This window comes from Hyperoodon ampullatus, assembly GCF_949752795.1.
Source record: "Hyperoodon ampullatus genome assembly, chromosome: 5".
Taxonomy (NCBI): domain Eukaryota; kingdom Metazoa; phylum Chordata; class Mammalia; order Artiodactyla; family Ziphiidae; genus Hyperoodon; species Hyperoodon ampullatus.
Genome location: NC_136918.1, coordinates 141,265,283 through 141,287,160, shown reverse-complemented (window position 1 = coordinate 141,287,160; position 21,878 = coordinate 141,265,283). Strand labels below are relative to the sequence as shown.

Genomic DNA, 21,878 nt, shown 5'->3' with positions numbered 1-21,878 from the left:
CACATTCTGCTCACCCAGGCTCCTTTTTTCTTTTTTTTTGGCCACGCTGCATGGCTTGTGGGATCTTAGTTCCCCATCCAGGGATTGAACTCCTGGAAATGAGAGCACCGAGTCCTAACCACTGGACTGCCAGGGAATTCCCCACACTGCTTCTGTCAGAGATGAGCACGTGGTTGTAGATCATGAAGTTTTCCATCAGTCCCTTTTTTTGCCCACTTTTGCCCAGGCTCTGCCCAATTTTGGACCTGGCACACGGTAGGCCCTCAGTAAATTCCCCAAGAGGAATCAGATAGAAGTTTGGGAGTGCCTCCCACTGGGGTGGCTCATCCGAGCCCCATAAGCAACTGAGCCCCAAGCCTCTGGGCGAAGCCAGGAGACCAATACATGGAGGAGAGAATAATTTGCGGGCAGAGGGGAGTGTTGAGGCCTGAGTCTCGGCGTTCCTTCCCTGCTTGGAGAGGATAGAGGACCGCCTCGGGTTTGACAATTAGGAAAGGTCTGACATCCCTGTATTTTCAGCCAAACAAAATTAGTAGAAGTTGCCTTGCCTAGAAACAAAATTAGGAACTGTAAATTATAGTCTTCATTTATTACTCTTTTACAGATTGAATCGTTTTGGCTTCTGTAGAAATGCAGAAACTATGTATTTTGGAAAATCACATTCATCATTAATTCTTACCTCTAGCCTTCTCTTCCCACAGGAAAAAGCTAAATAGTCTGCTTTAAAAAAAAGAAGAAAAAACCATGCTTTCTATTTATAGTACAGCTTCAATTCAAGAGCATTAAATAAATTTTTAAGTGTCAAATGTCAACACAATTTTCAAATGTAGTTAAATCAATGGAGGCCTAATGGTTGATCTTCAATCATGTCAGCATTGGGAATTCAATCTGCCTTGGATTCTAATTTTACAGAAATTGTCCTTCTGCAATGAGATGAGGATCCATGAAAAAAACATTACTGCGCATGAGTTGTAAGGAAAGCACTAAAATTCTCGAAGCAGGCTCATTTTTTATATCATTTTTAAAGGGCTTGTTTTATAATGTTTTAGAAACTTAGAGTAGAAATTTCAGCACCCAAACAAAAACTCTTCCTAATTATATTGGGCACCGTGCCATTGTGAGTATATGGGTTACATTCTTTTAGTCTCTGCCTTTAATATAGTTTCTATTACTTTATTTATTTATTTATTTATTTATTTTATTTATTTATTTTTTGTGGTACGCGGGCCTCTCACTGCTGTGGCCTCTCCCGTTGCGGAGCACAGGCTCCGGACGCGCAGGCTCAGCGGCCATGGCTCACGGGCCCAGCTGCCCCGCAGCATGTGGGATCTTCCTGGACCGGGGCACGAACCCGTGTCCCCTGCATTGGCAGGGGGACTCTCAACCACTGCGCCACCAGGGAAGTCCTATCACTTTATTTTTAAGAGAGGGGAGGTCTGAGTGCATTCACTTCAGAGACTAGGCAGACTAATAAATGAATTACTAACAAATCACAGAAGTATTTATAGGCTTACTAACAAATCACTGAAGTATTTATAGGCTAAGTAAAAAAGGTTTTGTGTCCTTACAAATAGTCACGTCTGTCCTGGAGTCAGGGACTGTCCCTCCACCACTTCACAGGGACCTTCATAAAATACCAGACCAGACTGAAAAAAATACTCTCCCCAGTTCTCACTTTATGTTTTCTGATAGAATCAAGGACATTTTTTAAGCACTCTCCTAGTACCTTTGTTTTTAATTATGAATATGTCTCAAGGAGAAAATGAAGGCTGTGACTATTGCCTGCCATGCCCCTGAAAAGGCTGCAGCAAAGGCCAAAGGATGTGGAATGGATGGGGCCCCAACAGTGCCTTTGATTTCTAGGGAGCGGGTTCCTTGTTCAATGTGATTTAGCATAATTAAACTAAAATAATCAAGCATCAGTATAGCCGTCAGACCTCAACATAATTTTTCAAGGATTTTAATGGATGAACCACATGCTTCTTGCTGACCACAGAACTCTCGGTGTGTGAGAGAAATCTGTTCCATGTGCTTTCCTTGGATCTGTTATCAAAATGTTCCGGCATAAAGGGCTTGACCCTGTGAGCAGAAATGTGGTGCAGACACATAACAATGATCACAATTATCTGGATGCCAGCCTCTCCCTGGGTTACTGTTCCAGAAATTAGCTTCAATGCTAGCACAGCCTTTTCACCTGGAGAATCAATCAACCCAAGGGGCTGCAGGACCCCTAGAAAACTAACTACCCTGTGCCCTTCTGGGGAGGGAGAAGTGTGCTCTGAGCTTCAGCATCCGAGCACTGCTTCACCCTTCAAAGCAAGGACTCTCTCTGGACTGGGTTCCTGAGGCCACACAGCTTCAAGTCTGTTGGGAAAAGAGGGAAAGACTGTCCCTAAGCTGAGGGGGGGCTTGTGGGCACTGGCAGGAAACTGATGGAGGCAAAAGACAGGCTCTGATCTGCCCAGGGGCAGGTGTGTTTAGGTTCCCCTGAGATATTGGACCTGGCTGGGACATAAGGTGCGTGGAGGTGGGGTGTGCAGAACAGACACCTGCAGAGGAAGGCAGGACACAGAGAAGGGCAAAGTTAGTGTGAGGGGCAAGAAGTTTGAACCGTGAGCTGGGCCCATGTCCCCTTTAAAGAGGTAAAGTGAAGACCAGAATTAATGTTTAGGAACAAAGTTGACACCTGGGCCAGGCATAGATGCTGGTCAGGGGCAGCAGAGGCTATGTCCCCAGTGAGGAGAGAGACAGGGAAAGCAGAGAAGAGAGACATTAAGAGTCGATTTCAGGGAGGGCTTCGCTAGACTGCGGATGCAGGGCGGGTGGAAGGGAGCAACCTGCTGACCTGACTCTCTCCCTGGTTCTTGTAAACATTTCCAGCAGCTGAGCAGACACCTCAGTACGATGTCCCCACTTGCCTTCAAATTCATATTTCTCAAATGTAATGAATCGTCTTTTCTGGAAATTCGGCCTCCTCTCTTGAACCCTCACATTACCATTCTCCCCCAGTCCCACCAGCCCCGACTGTGGAATTGCCCCCCACCTTTCTTCCTTCGTGTGGGGGAGCAGCCCTCAGGTTTTATTACTCTACTTAGTAACAATTCCAGCATCCGCTGCTTCTCTCCCGTTGTCACTGTTTATCCCCAGTCCACCCAGTGACATTTCTCCTGCAGCCATCAGTGGTCTCATAAAGCCCCGCAATGGGACCACTGGCTGCATTGCATACTATCCTCATGGGTGAAATCACCCCCGCCGGTGGGTCAGTGCTCTCACGTGCAGGGCACACTCTTTTCCACAGGCCACTGCAACAGTCCAAGCCTCCACTGTGTTCCTGGTGCCCTCTACTCTCCCTTGACTTTGCCCCTTAGGATTTTGGTGAAAAGAGAGACTATCAGATTTGAACCTGCTCCCTGCAAGCAGCAAGCACACCTGTGTCTTCACTCACCTTGCTTCCCTCCCCAGTAGGTCTGCCGAAGCTCCTTCTTGCTTCGTCTTCATCCCACCCCAGCGGCTCTGGCCCCTACACCACCCTCTGCCCACCACCTCCCCTTCTGCTTCTGTCCTCTGGCTTCTCTGCTGGGACATTGTCCCTTCGAGTGTAACTTTTCTTTTGGCTGTTTCTCCAACTTCCCCCGTAAAAACACCCAGTGAGAATAATAATCATCATGACTGCTTATGTGTTCTGAGCACACTGTTTTCAAAACAATCCTGACATAAATTGTATTGTCCCATTATATACAGAAGGAAACTGAGGCACAGAAAAATTAAGTAACCTGGAAGAAAAACACCCAGCTACTAAGGGAAGGAGCAAGAATTTGAACTCAGGCAGAAAGACTCAAAACGCCCACCAACTTAGCAACTGCACTGTGGTGTCACTCAAAACTTCTTTCTCTGAAAAACAGAAAACATGTTTCCCTTGCTCTCACATCTCCCCTAAAATGACCCTTCTCTTTCCCCTTCCTCTCACTTCCAAGCCCTTCAGGTTGGTTTCTGTTCACCATTCCTGATTTCTCATCTCCAGTCCTCCTGGCGTCTCCACATCCACAGAAATGGCCATTTGTAGCTCAGCAGGGATTGAAAAACTGTCCTTCGGACAATATGTGATCACCCAATGGGGTCTCTCCCTGCTGACCCCTGGGTTACTGTCTGCTTCCATTTCTCCGAAGACACTTGGGTTTGTACTGTGTTGTATCCACATCTTCCTCTCTGTGTGCTCGGCCCGGTGTTCTGATTAGATTACAGACTCTTGCTGGACAAGGATGTCTCCTCTCTCTAAGTTCCACGCTGTGTACGTAGTACAGGGTACATCCCTAGTACCTAGTGATTGACTGTCCCTGGGAGGTAAGTGGTCCCCCTGCAACCACTGGAAATAGTTTGGAGTGAGTTGCATGCTTTGTTTTACTCTTCCACTGTGTCTGTCCTCTGTGGCTGTAGCCCCAGGTTAATAGGAGTTTCCCGTTGGAAAGCGTAGAGAACTAAAGCCATCAAAGAGACTCAGAAGCCTTTTTTTCTCTTCCCTAAGTAGTCCTGAGCATCCTGAGGGGTCCCAATGCACGTCACTAAACAAAACTTCCAAAGGAAGGAGAGGGGTCTTCAGCAGCCACTATAGAGTTTTATCAAAGAAATGTTGTTTTACAACTTCCTGTTTTGGGTTTTTTTTTGTTTTGTTTTTTTTAAAGATATTAGTAGCTCGATTCAATGGACATTTGAACTTTTTTTTTTTAGAAGATATTGGGGGTAGGAGTTTATTAATTTTATTTTATTTATTTTTGCTGTGTTGGGTCTTCATTTCTGTGCGAGGGCTATCTCTAGTTGTGGCAAGCGGGGGCCACTCTTCATCGCGGTGCGTGGGCCTCTCACTATCGCGGCCTCTCTTGTTGCGGAGCACAGGCTCCAGACGCGCAGGCTCAGTAGTTGTGGCTCACGGGCCTAGTTGCTCCGTGGCATGTGGGATCCTCCCAGACCAGGGTGCGAACCCGTGTCCCCTGCATTAGCAGGTAGATTCTCAATCACTGCGCCACCAGGGAAGCCCAACTTCCTGTTTTACGGGTTTATTAACTTGAGGTTTATTCATCAAGTTGTCAAGGACAAGGTGAGGAAGAATACCAGGATGCGTCCTCAGCATCTATTTTTTCTAGGAGCGAGTGAGCACGAGGTAAACGTTGTACGCAGTGACTCTGCAAAATTGGTTTTCCCACTGAAGCTGCTGTGGCGTGTCTTCTGGGCCTGCGTATTGTTGTGTGGGTTCCTATTCGCTCTGGAACCCGTCTCTAACTGGTCTGTGGGTTTTGGTCTTTACAGCTCCCGACGGCCCGCCTCAGGAAGTTCACCTGGAGCCCATCTCATCCCAGAGCATCAGGGTCACCTGGAAGGTAAACCCAGCAAACACTTGTCTTCTTGGCACTTTGTCCATGGGGGCTGGAGAGCACTTCACTCACGTTAAGTGTTATGATGCCAAGGCATTGTGCCTTGTGATGCCTTTTTCTTTTTTTTTTTTTTTTTTGCGGTATGTGGGCCTCTCACTGTTGTGGCCTCTCCCGTCGCGGAGCACAGGCTCCGGACGCGCAGGCTCAGCGGCCATGGCTCACGGGCCCAGCCACTCCGCAGCATGTGGGATCCTCCCGGACCGGGGCACGAACCCGTGTCCCCTGCATCGGCAGGCGGACTCTCAACCACTGCGCCACCAGGGAAGCCTGCCTTTTTTTTTTAATGTTTATTTTCTATTGGAGTATGGTTGATTTACAATGTTGTGTTAGTTTCAGGTGTACAGCAAAATTATACATATGAAACTTTTATGTGGCAGAGTTAGATTAAAAGCCCTTTTATTAAAATCCAGCATTTGTATCCACATTTGAATACATTTACAGCAACTTCTGTATCTACAGAGAGTGAAGTTTGGGGGCCTTATTTTTAGTCTTTGAATCGTGATCGTGTCCTAAGCACTGCTCTGCACTCACAAATCGGGAAATGGACGTGCATGACCACGCTTGTTAATTCATCTCAGTGGAAACTTTTCCTAATTGCTTTTCCTAAATGGCAAATCATGGTGTGGTAGACAGCCCACCAAGTGGCAGGGAGGACAAAGGTCCTTGCTGTGCCCCCAGCTAGCGGTGGCCTCACACACACCCAGGGAAGGGGGACGGCGATGGGCCAGCTGCTGTCCCAGGCAGTGGTCCCTCCAGCATGGCCAGCAGATGCGGACTGGCTGCTGATGTGCTGAGGGCTCATTGCCAGCTGCTGGGAGAGAAAGCGTGAGCCACAATGCAAACAAGCACACCATTCAGCATGCTGTTTCCTCCAGCAGACATGTTTTTCTTAGCAAAACTTTCTCAGTGAAGAAAACAGTGTTGATTGACATTCTGGCCCAAGCTCATCACAAACCAGCACACTAGGCAGTGCTGCCCCAGGGATCCTGAAGTCATTGACGTGGTGGGTGAAACTGCTTGAGAATTAGTCCCCCCCTTCATGTGGTCTTGGAGCCAACTGCCTTAGCCCAATTTCCATTTTATCTAGAATGCTGTTACTGGGTCAGAACGTCTGCAAAGTTGCACTTACTTTTCCACTTCTGGGTTTCTCTCATCACACATGTTCTCTTCTTACCTCCTTCCTCACCATTTTTTCTGTGTTCTCACTCAGACAGGAAGGTAAGAGCCACAGTGAGGTCTTCAAACTGCCCACCTCTCGGTCCCATTAAAAACCTTATTTGTTGCACCACTTGTTGGGTTTTTTCCTTCTAGCATCAGCTCTTTCATAAAATGACCAGCCTCCATAACAAAAAAAAAAGGAAAGGATTTTCAAGTTTGGGGTGGACATCACCTTGGGTGTTAACACACAGTAGGGCAGCAAGCCCCTTTGTGCTGTCTTTTTACAGCCCGGCCACTGAGCTGTGATTCTAGCAGGCAACACACTGCAACTGTTCAGCTGCTCAGACAGGGCAGGCCGAGCCAGGTGGGGAGGGGGCCATTCGTCTTTGTGAGCACATCCGCCAGCTGTGAGCATCACACATTGCGTGATGAAAGGCACTCAGCAAGCCACAGCCCCACACGCAGCCCAGCCACTGGGCAAATGGAATGCTGACTCACTCTTGTCTTGTGTTAAAGACTGGGAAGTTTCCTCCACCAGCCCTCCGCATTCTCTTGCCTTTTGCCACTGAAAAGCTATTACAGTGGCCCCCAGAGCTTTCTGTATCCTGCAGGAGAAAGGTGTCTGTCCCCAGAGCTCTTATAACTAAAAATAGAAACTTCAGAGGCTTTAAAAGCCATTGCATCCTTTCTGTCTCCATTGAAAAGCAGCAGGAAAAGTCAGTAGGTTGCAGTTAAATTTCTTCTGAATGTCAAAAGGATGAACAAGTCGTGGGCTATTGAAAGGAGGCCTCACCTCCACTAGACTGTGAACTGGTTTTGCTGTCCTATTCATGGCACCGTGATTTCTCACAGGGTAGCAGGCTGCAGAAAAGGATGTGGGTACCACTGAGTGGAGTAGGGGCTGCTCGTTGATTGGCTGTCATTTCACACTGGCCTGATTGCATCATGAAAGTGTGTCACTGATTCAACCAAACTGTATGCGAGTCTAGGTAATCCAAAGTATGATGTGTTACATAAAATATGCCTTTATTTTATGGCGTTAAAGTCCCAGATTTACATTTTGTGTAAAGAGGCTAATAGGAAAGGAGTAAAGAAAGAGGAAGAAACTGTTTTAGCCTAAGGAGGGGGCCACACATCTGTCAACCAGGATGGAAATACTGGGGGGACTGAGGCAGAAACTCATTGAGGCTCACAAGAAAACTCATCAGAAGTAAAAGATGCGCTCAATGAAGAGACATGAGATAGAGGGAAGAACAGCTCCGGGCTTTGGGTGGGAATATAGCCATTTTAGACACTAAACCTCTTAAAGGTCAGGGGCAGCTTGGCAGACATTTCATAACATCAGAGACAGAAGTTAAATTTGTTTAATTATCCTTGTACAAACAACATGTTTGTAACAGACACCTTCTATTGAACGAAATTAACAACTTTTCCTGCTTAACTTGGTTATTTCTTTCACCAAAGAAAAGTTTCAAGTGTTTAAGTTTTCAAGTCCACCAGAGGTTACACATGCCTTACTGGCTATAGACCAAACCCCAGAGGACAGCCCAGCCACCAGCATCAGGCTGCAGCATCCTGTCTCAGGTTTACCACCCTCTCCTCCCCCAGTTCTAGGGGACCGTGCTGTCCTCTTCTCTCCTCAGCTGTCATTGCTGCTCTCAATGTTTGTAGCATCCCCCCTCCACCCCCCGACCTGTCCCATCCTGCTTACTCAGGGCTCTGGTCCTGCCTGACTCCCTCGGTGAAGATGTGTAAATCTCCAAATTAATTTTTCGGCCCTTTGTGTTACCCATGATTCTGGGAGATAGTCCCATGAGATCCCTGTCACACACTTTCTACAGTCTATTTTGTCGCATCTCCTCTGCTGTTTTGTGAGCTCCTTGGAGGCAGGGAGGGTCTTATTTATCCTTGATCCTCATGGCTGGCAGGTCTGTATGAATGAATGAATGAATGAGGGCATATGTGAATAACAAGTGCTTTTGTTGTGCTAGCCTCTGAAGCACATGTCTGTCAGAAACTGCTGTGGAGAAGGCCCCCTAGCTTTTAGGATCTCCCAAAACCAGGCTGTAAGGTGGCGAGAGTCTAATTCATGCTACAGTGCAATACTCTGGAGCATACAGTGATGGACCACTGTACCCACATTCAGTGTCCCAGATAGACCAGCCATTCTGCACGTGGGTTTCTACTCTAATTGATTGCAAAATAAATGGTAGTAATGATCCAGTAAAAGTGTGATACATTTTAGAGGAAATGGGCATCCGAGCATCACTTAAATGTAAGCCCACAGGAAGATGCCCAAGAACCGGGACCATATTAACTTGTCTATATTACGGAAGATGAAGGCTCAGAAAGGGCTTTTCCATAATTTTACATATTTTGAGTTACTTAAAGTTGCTAAGCAGTGCCTTAACAAGAACTCAAAAGAGATAAAGTAAGAGTTCTAAGTAAAATAAAAATTAGGTAAATGATAGTAAAATTCACTTCCTAGCTCTTGCTCCACACGCCTTGAAAAACAGAAAGTTTGCATAAGCATTTTGCATAAGTAAATACAATTTACTGCATGTTTCTGCTGGGGTTATTCAAAATCAGAAAGAATATTGAAGGCTACGGATTACTGATAACCACGTATTTGATCAAGTACCTGAAAATTGTAAAACTAAATGAGAATTCTTTGGTTTTTCAGAAAATTCAGATTTTAGTCTGTCGCCTAAGTATAAAAACACTGACAGAACGAACGAGTCTCTTTTGACAGTCCCTGTCACCTTCTCTTCTAGTCAGTCTCAGAATCAACTGATCCCATTTTATGCAAATTGAGGACAGTTTGAAGGCTATTTACATATGCTCATTAAATAAAACTTTCAGAGTTTGGAATATTTAATTACTATAGATATCACAAAACATTTACCCAGAGAATGCAATTTAAGGCAGAGACTTTTTTTCCTATTGACGTAAGTGTTTTGTTTTGTTTTGTTTTGAATGAGAAATCTTTTAGAGCCATAGGCTATCCTGAAAATTTGAAATTGTCCACTGCTTAAATATTGCATTGCTGAAAACAAACTGACTCCGGATAAAAATCCTGAGAATGATTTTGCCACTTTCCTGCCCTTCAGTATCATCCTCTCTGACTGAGATTTTATTTAGAAAGAATAACATTGCAGAAGACACGTGATTTCCATAAAATATGAACACTGGGTATTTGGGGATTTAATTAAATTTTAGAAATCTGAAGGATACTTTTAACTAGAGCACCACACCTCCACAATCCCCAATAATTCCAAGTAATTGAGGCATCATTACAATCTAGTATATGTTTCAGAGAAGAGCTCTTACAATGGGAAAATGGCTTAGTTTGTCATTTAAAAACAAAACTGCCTTATTGCTAGTGATCTTCATAGCAATGATTTAATAAACTGCAGACGCCACTTGACTTCTACATCCAAATCCCTCTTCCTCCAGGGAAAGGAATACCCCACTGGAAAGGAGCACCTTCTAGCACTGGCATTTCCTGGCTGGGATTCCTGGGAAACCTGTCTTCCTGAGCACTTGCTCTCTGCCAGGCGCTCTGCTCAATTCTTACATGCATTATACTTTTGGATCTCTGTGCTGGGTATACCCAGTTCTGTACAACCTCCTCAGGTTACAGGGGTTTGCCCAAGATCTGAGGGCTCGTGACTGTCAAAGGACCCCTACCTACCTTGGCAATCTGACTTTGCCTGCCGGGCTTCGAAGCAATTGATGAGCTCAAGTACGTTGAATGACGCTATTGCACTTGTACATGGAAAGGTTCAACAACTATTATTTCCTCTTCCAACTCCTTCCAGCCTCATGTTATAAACGTTACCCAACCCCACTAAGGTTAAAGAAAATAGGTAACCTGTACATTTTACCTGCTACCACTTTCTTTCCAAATTGTAAACTTAACCTTAGCATATCTGGAGTAGTAAGTCGACATCTTTCTTTCCTAAGTCAGTTGAAATTCAAAAGGGTTGCCTTGAAATTAATTTTACTTAATTTTTAAACTCTTGCTTTAATCCTTAGGCTATGAAAAAATTACAAAATTTACATTTCTTTTATGAACTAATCAATTGGTTCTAGAGGTAGATTTTCTGCAGTTTTATTAAGAATCTTGATGACCAGTATGCCTGACAAATAGATAAGGAACTGTCAGCCCTTCTCATATTAAGAAGACTTACCTCTTTCCCCTACAGTGAGAGAAGAAAAATCCAAACTGATTTCAAAACTTCTTGGTCATCCACAGGGAGTAGGATTATTCTCTCTTAACTTCTTACAGTTGACTAGGCTGTAAGCTCTATGAAGGTAGAGGGCATATTTTGTTTGTTTGTTATATTCTCAGTAGAAGCGCAGTCAATATTTGTTAAATAAATACATGAACCACTCATTGTTCACCTTCATGTTAAAATATGCATATAAAGAGGGGGTACCTTTCCTTTGGAAACCTCTGGACACCTTAAAAAGCCCTACATGACTATATTAGCATCTTACTTTTTTGCACATGTATAAAATATACAGATCCCTTTCATAAAACCATTCATTGCTTTTTTGCTTCTTTGGAATATGTTCTGCCTCTCTCCACACCTCTCCATCAGATTAGCCCTTTTGGTTTAGCCATGTGATTGGCCTTTTCCTAGGACCCCAGTTCTCTGTCCCAGAGCAGAGCTGCCATTCTGCCTGCCCTAAAGGCCCTGGCTGGCCTCCCAACCTAAGCAGGCAGTCCTCTTAGTTCCCAGCCTCAAACGGCAGCAAGAAGATGCTGGCCAGCTTTCCAAAGGCTGCTGAGCCACCAAGAGTGTGGGATGCAGGCTCACACATGGGCATTCTGGGAAGACAAGTTAGCTGAGACTCAGTCTAGAAGGGTTGTCTCCGTTCCATCCCAGGGAAAAGGCTGGACCTCTCAGCTGATTCACCCTGACAAGACATAAATTGAACTTCAACTAAGGACTCAGAACAAGGCCAACTCCATTCATCAGCCTGCAGTCCTTTCAGATGGTTTCTCCTGAAAGCTTCACATGGAGCCTGGATAAACCTGGCATAATACAAGATACATGAGGACAGACACTTTCCCTGTTCTGTTTTAGAACAGTTAGCTTATAAACAAGTTATGAACCTCAAGCAACTATAGGCCAATAAAATGGACAACCTGGAAGAAATAGACAAATTCTTAGAAAAGCACAACCTTCTGAGACTGAACCAGGAAGAAATAGAAAATATAAACAGACCAATCATAAGCACTGAAATTGAAACTGTGATTAGAAATCTTCCAACAAACCAAAGCCCAGGACCAGACAAATTCACAAGTGAATTCTATCAAACATTTAGAGAAGAGCTAACACCTGTCCTTCTCAAACTCTTCCAAAATATAGCAGAGGGAGGAACACTCCCAAACTCATTCTACGAAGCCACCATCACCCTGATACCAAAACCACACAAAGATGCCACAAAAAAAGAAAACTACAGGCCAATATCACTAATGAACATAGAGGTAAAAATCCTCAACAAAATACTAGCAAACAGAATCCAGCAGCACATTAAAAGGATCATATACCATATGATCAAGTGGGGTTTATCCCAGGGATGCAAGGATTCTTCAATATATGCAAACCAATCAACATGATACACCACATTAACAAACTGAAGGAGAAAAACCATATGATAACCTCAATAGATATAAAAAAAGCTTTCAGCAAGATTCAACACCCATTTATGATAAAAACCCTCCAGAAAGTAGACATAGGGGGACTTACCTCAACATAATAAAGGCCATATATGACAAACCCACAGCCAACATCATTCTCAATGGTGAAAAACTTAAACTGTTTCCTCTAAGATCAGGAACAAGACAAGGTTGCCTACTCTCAGCACTATTATTCAACATACTTTTGGAAGTTTTAGCCACAGCAATCAGAGAAGAAAAACAAATAAAAGGAATCCAAATCGAAAAAGAAGAAGTAAAACTGACACTGTTTGCAGATGACATGATACTATACATAGAGAATCCCAAAGATGCTACCAGAAAACTACTAGAGCTAATCAATAAATTTGGTAAAGCAGCAGGATTCAAAATTAATGCACAAAAATCTCTGGCATTCCTATACACTAATGATGAAAAATCTGAAAGAGAAATTAAGGAAACACTCCCATTTACCACTGCAACAAAAAGAATAAAATACCTGGGAATATACCTACCTAAGGAGACAAAAGACCTGTATGCAGAAAACTGTAAGACACTGATGAAAGAAATTAAAGGTGATACAAACAGATGGAGAGATATACCATGTTCTTGGATTGGAAGAATCAACATTGTGAAAATGACTCTACTACCCAAAGCAATCTACAGATTCAATGCAATCCCTCTCAAACTACTAATGGCATTTTCTGCAGAACTAGAACAAAAAATTTCACAATTTGTATGGAAACACAAAAGACCGTGAATAGCCAAAGCAATCTTGAGAAAGAAAAACGGAGCTGGAGGAATCGGGCTCACTGAGTTCAGACTACACTACAAAGCTACAGTAATCAAGACAGTATGGTACTGGCACAAAAACAGAAATATAGATCAATGGAACAGGATAGAAAGCCCAGAGATAAACCAACGCACATATGGTCACCTTATCTTTGATAAAGGAGACAAGAATATACAATGGAGAAAAGACAGCCACTTCAGTAAGTGGTGCTGGGAAAACTGGACAGATACATGTAAAATAATGAAATTAGAACACTCTCTAGCACCATACACAAAAATAAACTCAAAATGGATTAAAGTCCTAAATGTAAGGCCAGACACTATAAAACTCTTAGAGGAAAACATAGGCAGAACACTCTATGCCATAAATCACAGCAAGATCCTTTTTGACCCACCTCCTAGAGAAATGGAAATAAAAACAAAAATAAACAAATGGGACCTAATGAAACTTAAAAGCTTTTGCACAGCAAAGGAAACCATAAACAAGACAAAAAGACAACCTTCAGAATGGAAGAAAATATTTGCAAACAAAGCAACTGACAAAGGACTAATCCCCCAATTATACAAGCAGCTCACACAGCTCAATATCAAAAAACAAACAACCCAATCCAAAAATGGGCAGAAGACCTAAATAGACATTTCTCCGAAGAAGATATACAGATTGCCAACAAACACATGAAAGGATGTTCAACATCACTAATCATTAGAGAAATGCAAATGAAAACTACAATGAGGTATCACCTCACGCCAGTCAGAATGGCCATTATCAAAGAATCTACAAACAATAAATGCTGGAGAGGGTGTGGAGAAAAGGGAACCCTCTTGCACTGTTGGTGGGAATGTAAATTGATACAGCCACTATGGAGAACAGTATGGAGGCTCCTTAAAAAACTAAAAATAAAACTACCATATGACCCAGCAATCCCACTACTGGGCATATACCCTGAGAAAACCATAATTCAAAAAGAGTCATGTACCACAATGTTCATTGCAGCACTATTTACAATAGCCAGGGCATGGAAGCAACCTAAGTGTCCATCAACAGATGAATGGGTAAAGAAGATGTGACACATATACAAAATGGAACATTACTCAGCCATAAAAAGAAATGAAATTGAGTTATTTGTAGTGAGGTGGATGGACCTACATTCTGTCAGACAGAGTGAAGTAAGTCAGAAAGAGAAAAGCAAATACCATATGCTAACACATATATATGGAATATAAAAAGAAAAAGTGGTTCGGAAGAACCTAGGGGCAGGACAGGAATAAAGACGCAGACGTAGAGAATAGCCTTGAGGACGGGGACAGGGGAAGGGTAAGCTGTGACAAAGTGAGAGAGTGGCATGGACATATATACACTACCAGATTTAAAATAGCTAGTGGGAAGCAGCTGCATATAGCACAGGGAGATCATCTCGGTGCTTTGTGACCACCTAGAGGGGTGGGATAGGGAGGGTGGGAGGGAGATACAAGAGGGAGGGCATAGGGGGATATATGTATAGGGATAGCTGATTCACTTTGTTATACAGCAGAAAATAACACAATATTGTAAAGCAATTATACTTCAATAAAGATGTTAAAATAAATAAATAAATAAATAAACAAGTTATGAACTGTTAGGTTACAATAAGTTAGAAGGTAAGGATGGTATTTTTGCCGTGAATGATGGAGCGTATTATCAGAAATGCAAACAAGTGTAGTGAGTAGGAATCATGAGGTTGGAACTAAAAGAGCATTTTGGACATTAACTGGTGACCAGCCATAGGTCTTTATTTAGTATATCCACATCACATTTATCAAGTGGATTGGTTTCTAAAATTGGGACATTAAGATAAAAATTGCTTATGGTCAGGATGATATTAAAATTTATTTAATTGTCTATTGACAATTACACTATGCATAATTTAGCAATGAAAACTTAGTGTCATCCATTTATGAATATATAACACTTGCAGTGAAAATAAAGAGTATATGAAAAAGTATAACTTGATAATATTTCATTACATTATGCATAAAGTAGGATTAGCATAATTTAAATGCATCTACAGCAAGTAAATTACATATAATAAGGACACTCTGATACAGTACAGAAAGCGCTGGATTAGACTTCCACATAATTAGATATTACTCTCCCCTCTACATTTAGTAAAAATGATCTTGAGCAAGTAACTTGGTTTGTCATTGCTGAAGCTCGAATCCTACCACTATGTCCGATCTGAGTGTCCTTTTCATTAAGTCATAGACAAACAGTAGCCATTGCAACAGCATAGCCTTGTTTGTACTCATCTCCCAGCACTGTCTTGACAGCCTCGGAGGATGGAGACTGGGAAAGCATTTTAGGATATGAGTTTGGTTCAGTGAATAACAGCCCCGATCATTCTCTCTACCCTGGATGCTGGCCCCTCTGATGACTCTGGACAGCACACCCCTTGCTGATAACAAATACCTCCCAGTAAATGTAAATATCATGAAATCTGCCCAGCCAACAAATTAATCAATAAAATTTTTATTTTAAATAATCTAAATGATAGACGGACAGGTAGTATTCAAAAGTATTCAAAAGACTGGCTCGTATGTAGTTTTACTGGTTCTCATAAAATACTAGCCCTACTTTTCACAAAGAACAAATGAGAAGACCAAACTAAAGTGAATATGGCCTTCAGTATTATAAGTGAATTGAATGGCACCCATTCAGTGAGTGAATAAATGAATATACACTATTTGATGTGCTTAAGTTTCTTTTTTTATTCATTTTTTACTGAAGTATAGTTGAGTTACATTGTCTTAATTTCTGCTGTACAGCAGGGTGATTCAGTAATACATATATATATGATTTTTTTATATATTCTTTTCCATTATGATTTATCACAGCATATTGGATTTAGTTCCCTATGCTATGCAGTAGGACCTTGTTGTTTATTCATTCTATATATAATCGTTTGAATCTGCTAATCCCAACTCCCAGTTCTTCCTTCCCCTACCCCCCTACCCCTTGGAAAGCACAAGTCTGTTCTCTATGTCTGTGAGTCTGTTTCTGTTTCACAGATAAATTCATTTGTGTCATATTTTAGATTCCACATATAAGTGATATCATATGATATTTGTCTTTGTCTGACTTACTTCATTTAGTATGTAATCTCTAGTTCCATCCATGTGGCTGCAAATGGGATTATTCTGTTTTTTATAGCTGAGTAATATTCCATTGTATAAATGTACCACATCTGCTTTATCTATTCATCTGTTGATGAACATTTAGGTTGCTTTCATGTCTTGGCTATTGTGAATAGTGCTGCTATGAACATGTATCTTTTTGAATTATAGTTTTGTCCAGATATATATGCAGGAATGGGATTGCTGGATCATATGATAGCTCTATTTTGAGTTTTTTGAGGAACCTCCATGCTGTTTTGCACAGTGGCTGCACCCACTTACGTTTCTACCAACAGTTTAGGAGGGTTCCCTTTTCTCCCTTACCAGAATCTATTGTTTGTAGACATTTTAATGATGGCCATTCTGACCAGTGTGAGGTGCTATCTCACTGTAGTTTTGATTTGCATTTCTCTAATAATTAGCAACGTTGAGCATGTTTTCATGTGCCTATTGGCCACCTGTATGTCTTCTTTAGAGAAATACGTATTTAGTTCTTCTGCCCATTTTTCGATTAGGTTGTTTGTTTTTTTGTTGTTGTTGAGTTGTATGAGCTGCTTGTATATTTTTAAAATTAAGCCCTTGTTGGTCACATTGTTTGCAAATATTTTCTCCCATCCTGTAGGTTGTCTTTTCGTTTCCTTTGCTGTTCAAAAGCTTGTAAGTTTGATTAAGTCCCATTTGTTTATTTTTGCTTTTATTTCTATTACCTTGGCAGACTGACCTAAGAAAACATTGCTATGATTTATGTTGGAGAATAGTTTGCCTATGTTCTCTTCTAGAAGTGTTATGGTGTCTTGTCTTATGTTTAAGTCTTAAAGCCATTTTGAGTATTTTTGTATATGGTGTGAGGGTATGTTCTACCTTCATTGATTTACTAATGTGCTTAATTTTCTTAGAAAGCCATCATTAAGCCATCTTGCTGATGACATTTCCCATCTTATCAGAGAACTCAAATAGGGTAGATAAATTAGTAAATGGGGCACAGGTGTTAGAATGAAAAATCAAAGAATAAAGGGAAAACATCTGTCCAATATGGACATGTCTCCTAAGATAAGGGAAGAAATACAATGTTACTTTTATCATTTAAAATAGGCTGGACCAAGTTCTTCTGGGTCTGTTGCAGGAAGAACTCCAGCCAGGAAAGCAGGAGTCAACTGCTTTGGGAGACTTTGGGCATCTAATTTCCACATTCCATTTTCACGGTTACATGGGGTAGGACAGAAAAATACAACATATGCTTTCGGACTCATTTCACTAATACAAATATATTTAATTTAATGCACTAAGATGTAACCAACTAGCTCTATTTCTAGGTAACCTTCCACATTTTTTTTAAAGGTCAATCTCCTCTTCGTATTAAAATTTTTGAAAACTGATTTTACATCCTTTCAGTTCCTGTGATGGAGTCCTTCCATTGGTACATTCTTTTGAAAATGTTGAGTCCAAACATAAATGTTTTTTGTGTTTTGAGGAATCACAGAAATACAGGAAATAGAATAATGCTACTTTTTAAAAGTATATTTTCATTCTCATTTTCCCTCCCTGTCACAATCTAAAGTGGGAATAAGCCCTGTCTTTATATAAATAACAGAAGAATTCCGGAGGCATGTTCTCAATGACTCCTAGAAGTGAGAATTTGCAAAGAAGGAAAATACGACGCAGGGAAAGTGTGGTGTCACTCCCGGGGGTCTGGACAGAATCAGTGGCTCTCTTTGCTCCTGGGAATGTGTCAGACCCATCCCCCCACTTCAGACCAGAGCCTTCCCTGGGGGGAGGCCCTTGTCCAAATGCTTCTAGCAAGTTCCTGACAGGGCAGAGTAGCCTATTAGATGCTTTTCAATGTTCTTTTCCTCCATTACCCATTCATGAGTGTTGATGCCTTTAATTGAGGCCAAAGCTTTTCATTACCCAAGTACAGACAAGAGAGTCTACTTAACTCTGCAGGAGCAATGCCATCCTATGCTTATGCTTAGGACCATCACTGAGGTCTAGATGGCAGGTACCATATCCAGGACCAAAGGTCCACTGTGGATTCAGGCATTCTTTGTCTTCTGATAGAACACAGGCTAGAACTTTGACATCCCAGCAGGGAGGGTCACTGACTCTCCTTTGGCCCAAACCCGGGCCTTTCTCCAACTCCCCCTCTCTCGGAGGTGCTTCTCCTTCCACTGTTGATCATCTCCCCACATCCCTCCCTGCCTTCAACCTCCAGCCCACAGAGTGGATCTCACCCTGCAGGCGGCTTCTGTCCACAACACTGTGTCCTACAGGGGTCTGCAACCTGTTCCTGTCAAGGGCCAGAAAGCAAGTAATCTAGACTTTGTAGGCCATGAGGTCTCTGTCACAGCCCCTCAACTCTGCCACTGTAGCTCAGAAGCAGACATGGCAGATACACAGCTGGGTGGGTGCAGCTGGGCTCCAGTAAAACCTGACTCAGCCCCCCTGACATTTGAAGCTCGTATAATTTTCACATGTCACACACTATTCTTCCTCTTTTGATTTTTTGCAGTCATTTAAAAATATGTACATTCTTTGCTAAGAGCCATATAAAAACAAGTGGCTAAAGGACCTGCCCCCAGGACCACAGTTTGTCAACCATGTTTAATAAACCAAGATGATAGTAAAAGAAGCAGCCACATACAATTGAAACTCGTCAGAATAGCTGCCTGTTCATTGGTCCTCTGGGCAGAGATTTAAAGCACTATGTGCACTAGTGCCTTTTGCACTAGCTTAGCAGATCTGGGTCAGATGTGGCCCCCTAAATCTCTGTGGCCTATTGATGGGTCCATCTGGCCCTCCATGGCCACACTGCCATCCATGGGGGTACCCCTTCCCTGCAGGGGAGTTCCTCTAGGCTGGATACTCCTGTCTGTATGGGGGAAGCCAAGTCCTTTAGGATCACTCAGCTTCTACTAAATAGCTGGGACCCCAGCCTTCATACTCACAGACTAGTACACACTGCCTCTTGGCATCAAAACCAAACCCCCTGTTTTCCCTAAATTCCTGTTACCTGCAGGCTCAGAGGTACCGGACCAGCCTCCCAGAACCTCAGAGTCTCTAGGTGGATTCTTTCCTGGCTGGGCCTTGGCCACACCCCTCGTTGGCCCATGGAAACTTCCACAGCCCCCCTCCTCACCCTCTCCCTGCTCTTCCCCTGCTCTGAGCCCAGGGCACCTCCCTCTCCTTGCCACTTCTGACTGATTCCACTCCCAAGCTCTGGCACACTGAGCCATCACCCTTCTGGTGAAGTCTCTTTCTCAGAAGTCTTCTCTAGCTTCTCTGAGCTTCAGAAGCCACAATGCCCTCCTTACCAGCTACCTGAGTTGGATGTAGAACCTTAAGAAGGATGCACAGCATCTAGAGGCCCTGATGTTAGGTGGGAGATGCCCCTAGAGACCTCAGAGCTGATAGGTAAACCCAATCCTGGTCCGCATATGTTCTGTGAATTCTTTTGTTAGGGCGTCAGCAGAAACCACTGGATAAGCCTTTATGGCTGGTGAGAAATGCTCTATGTGGCTACCAGATAATGGGATTTGCAAAGGACAGCAAAATTCCAAAAAAGAGGGATTTAACAAGAGTAGCTACTCAACAAATGTTTGTTGGTGGGATGAATGAATGAATGAGTGAATGAGTGAATGAAATGAGAGCTACCCTACAGTTTAGAAATTGAAAACATGGCACCCTGTTGTACAGTAGTTAGCCTTAAGTTCATCCCACAATATTCTCCAAAATGTTTCTAGAATTCTGCATTTGTGTTCCAAGCCAACGCACACCCTTGGTCACCATCTCCTCCTCGGCTGCCAAGTCTGACTAGACTACGGTGACCATCCAGCTCCAATTCCAAGTTCTTGGCCTCTCCAGATAGTACACACTTCAAACACTTTGTCATTCATCGTAACTTAAGCGTGTCTCATTGTCAGATCACATGTCCACTTTTATTTCACACCACGTGGACCCTTGGCTCTTTATCTGTCCCTCGATGAACAATAACATTGAGGGGGGGAGCCACATGGCTGCACGTATCCCTTGTAGGAGACCTACAATGCAGAGAATGAACTTAGAGCCCCCGTGGATGGCAGAGTGGCCATGGAGGGCCAACCCAAGGAGAGAGACAGGCAGGAAAATGTGCTTTGAGGCAATGATGTAAGACTCCTCCTCTGCCATCTCTCCCTGTCCATTCATCCAGAGAGGATGTGCTGTCCATCCACGGGGACTGGGGAGCCCCAGCAGGGCTCTGTCCAGCAAGGCAGCTGTTTCCCCTCCACCCCGGCCCTCCTGTGAAGAGGTTCCTTTGTTGCTGTGTGACTCCCGGACCACAGAGGGCTTACAGTCCTATTTGCGTTCAATCCCTTCTGTTCTGCAGAGACTAGGAAAATCTGTTATTGGTGACCTGAAAAATTGGGGAATGTGCAGCTGTTGCTTTTTAACTCAAGTCCATCCCAAGTGAGGCCCATCCTAAACCTTTTAATGACTTTGAGTGACAACCGCAGTGGTTCTCAGACTTGAGCTTGCTCAGCATCCCAGGGAGGGCTTGTTAAAACACAGACCAGCATGCCCTCCCCATAGCCAGCGTGTGTTTCTGAGTCAGCAGGGCTGGGTGGGGCCCCAACATTTCCCTAGGTTTCTTGCACTCACGCCACCACCACCCAGTCACCCCATGGACCTCTCTGAAGGGTCGCTGGAGCTGCTCTTCATTCCTGAGCCATCTCTTTTTCCCTCACCACCTGCAGCCGGGTCCACTGATTACTTTCCTGTAACACTGCCCCCCTTCTCTGGGAATCCTCCTGCACCCGTTTGGAAAAGGCATCTTTTCCTTTTCCCTTCCACAGCCCCTTGTGCAAATCTTCACCACTGCCATCGTCGCTTTCCACTTTAGTCACAGATTCACTGCACATCTTCCCTGCACGCGATGCCTTGTATAGAAGAGGCACCAGCTGCTGGCTGTTACAGTTAATGCATCCGTTCACTGAACAAGTTATGAAGCTCATGCTGTTTATATTGGGGAGCAGGGAAAGGGGCTTGAGGAAGCACACAGAGATGAAAAAGACAGTCCCCCACCCCTGTAATAAAAGGGGAATGAGGACAGACTACATTTCAAGTGAATTTGGAGGAATCTAAAAGGAAACGTTTCAAATCATTTTTCAACTGAATTACTCAACACGTCGGAGTGATGCAGTGTTCACAGAATGCAGGATTCTGCAGTGGATGCCTTGGGCTCTCCAGGTCAGCGGATGGACCCTGACATTGAGGAAAGTCCACCCGCCAGCAGTGGGGAGGGGGAGGAGAGCGTGCCAGAAACAGGACCTGGCTGGTGGTTTTCTGAAGATGAGGTGCCTGTTCTAATCACTCACAGCCACACTGGTGCCCTGAGCATTTGCTCATCCCTGTTTCTACCCTCCCTATAAAGAGCGGAGAACCTGCCACGGGTGGCTTGCAGGCTGATTTGGGCGGACAGGTAAAATTCAGGCACTTGCAAACCACACAAGGAAATTGACACGGGGCTCCTGTTGTCATGGAGATCAAAAGAGATGGTTTCTTAAAGAAAGTGAGGGCTGGGGGGGATTTGGAGGCTGGAGAAAGGGCTCCTGGATGGATGTGAAAGAAAGCTGTTTAGGGAAACCACAGGAGAAAAAACAAAGTCGGGGCTGGAAGGGGAGAAGGAG

General features: G+C 43.5%; 1 protein-coding gene across 2 annotated transcripts in view; it reads left to right on the top strand.

Annotated features, from left to right (window-relative positions):
• Positions 1 to 21,878, top strand: part of DSCAM (DS cell adhesion molecule) — a gene marked incomplete at both ends in the record, with an annotated part of 733,341 nt that overhangs the window by 601,848 nt on the left and 109,615 nt on the right. For both annotated transcript variants that reach the window (XM_079704973.1, XM_079704974.1), the window contains one exon: positions 5,302 to 5,372. In XM_079704973.1, the coding sequence (XP_079561099.1) occupies positions 5,302 to 5,372 (71 nt within the window). The remainder of the gene's footprint in view (positions 1 to 5,301; positions 5,373 to 21,878) is intronic.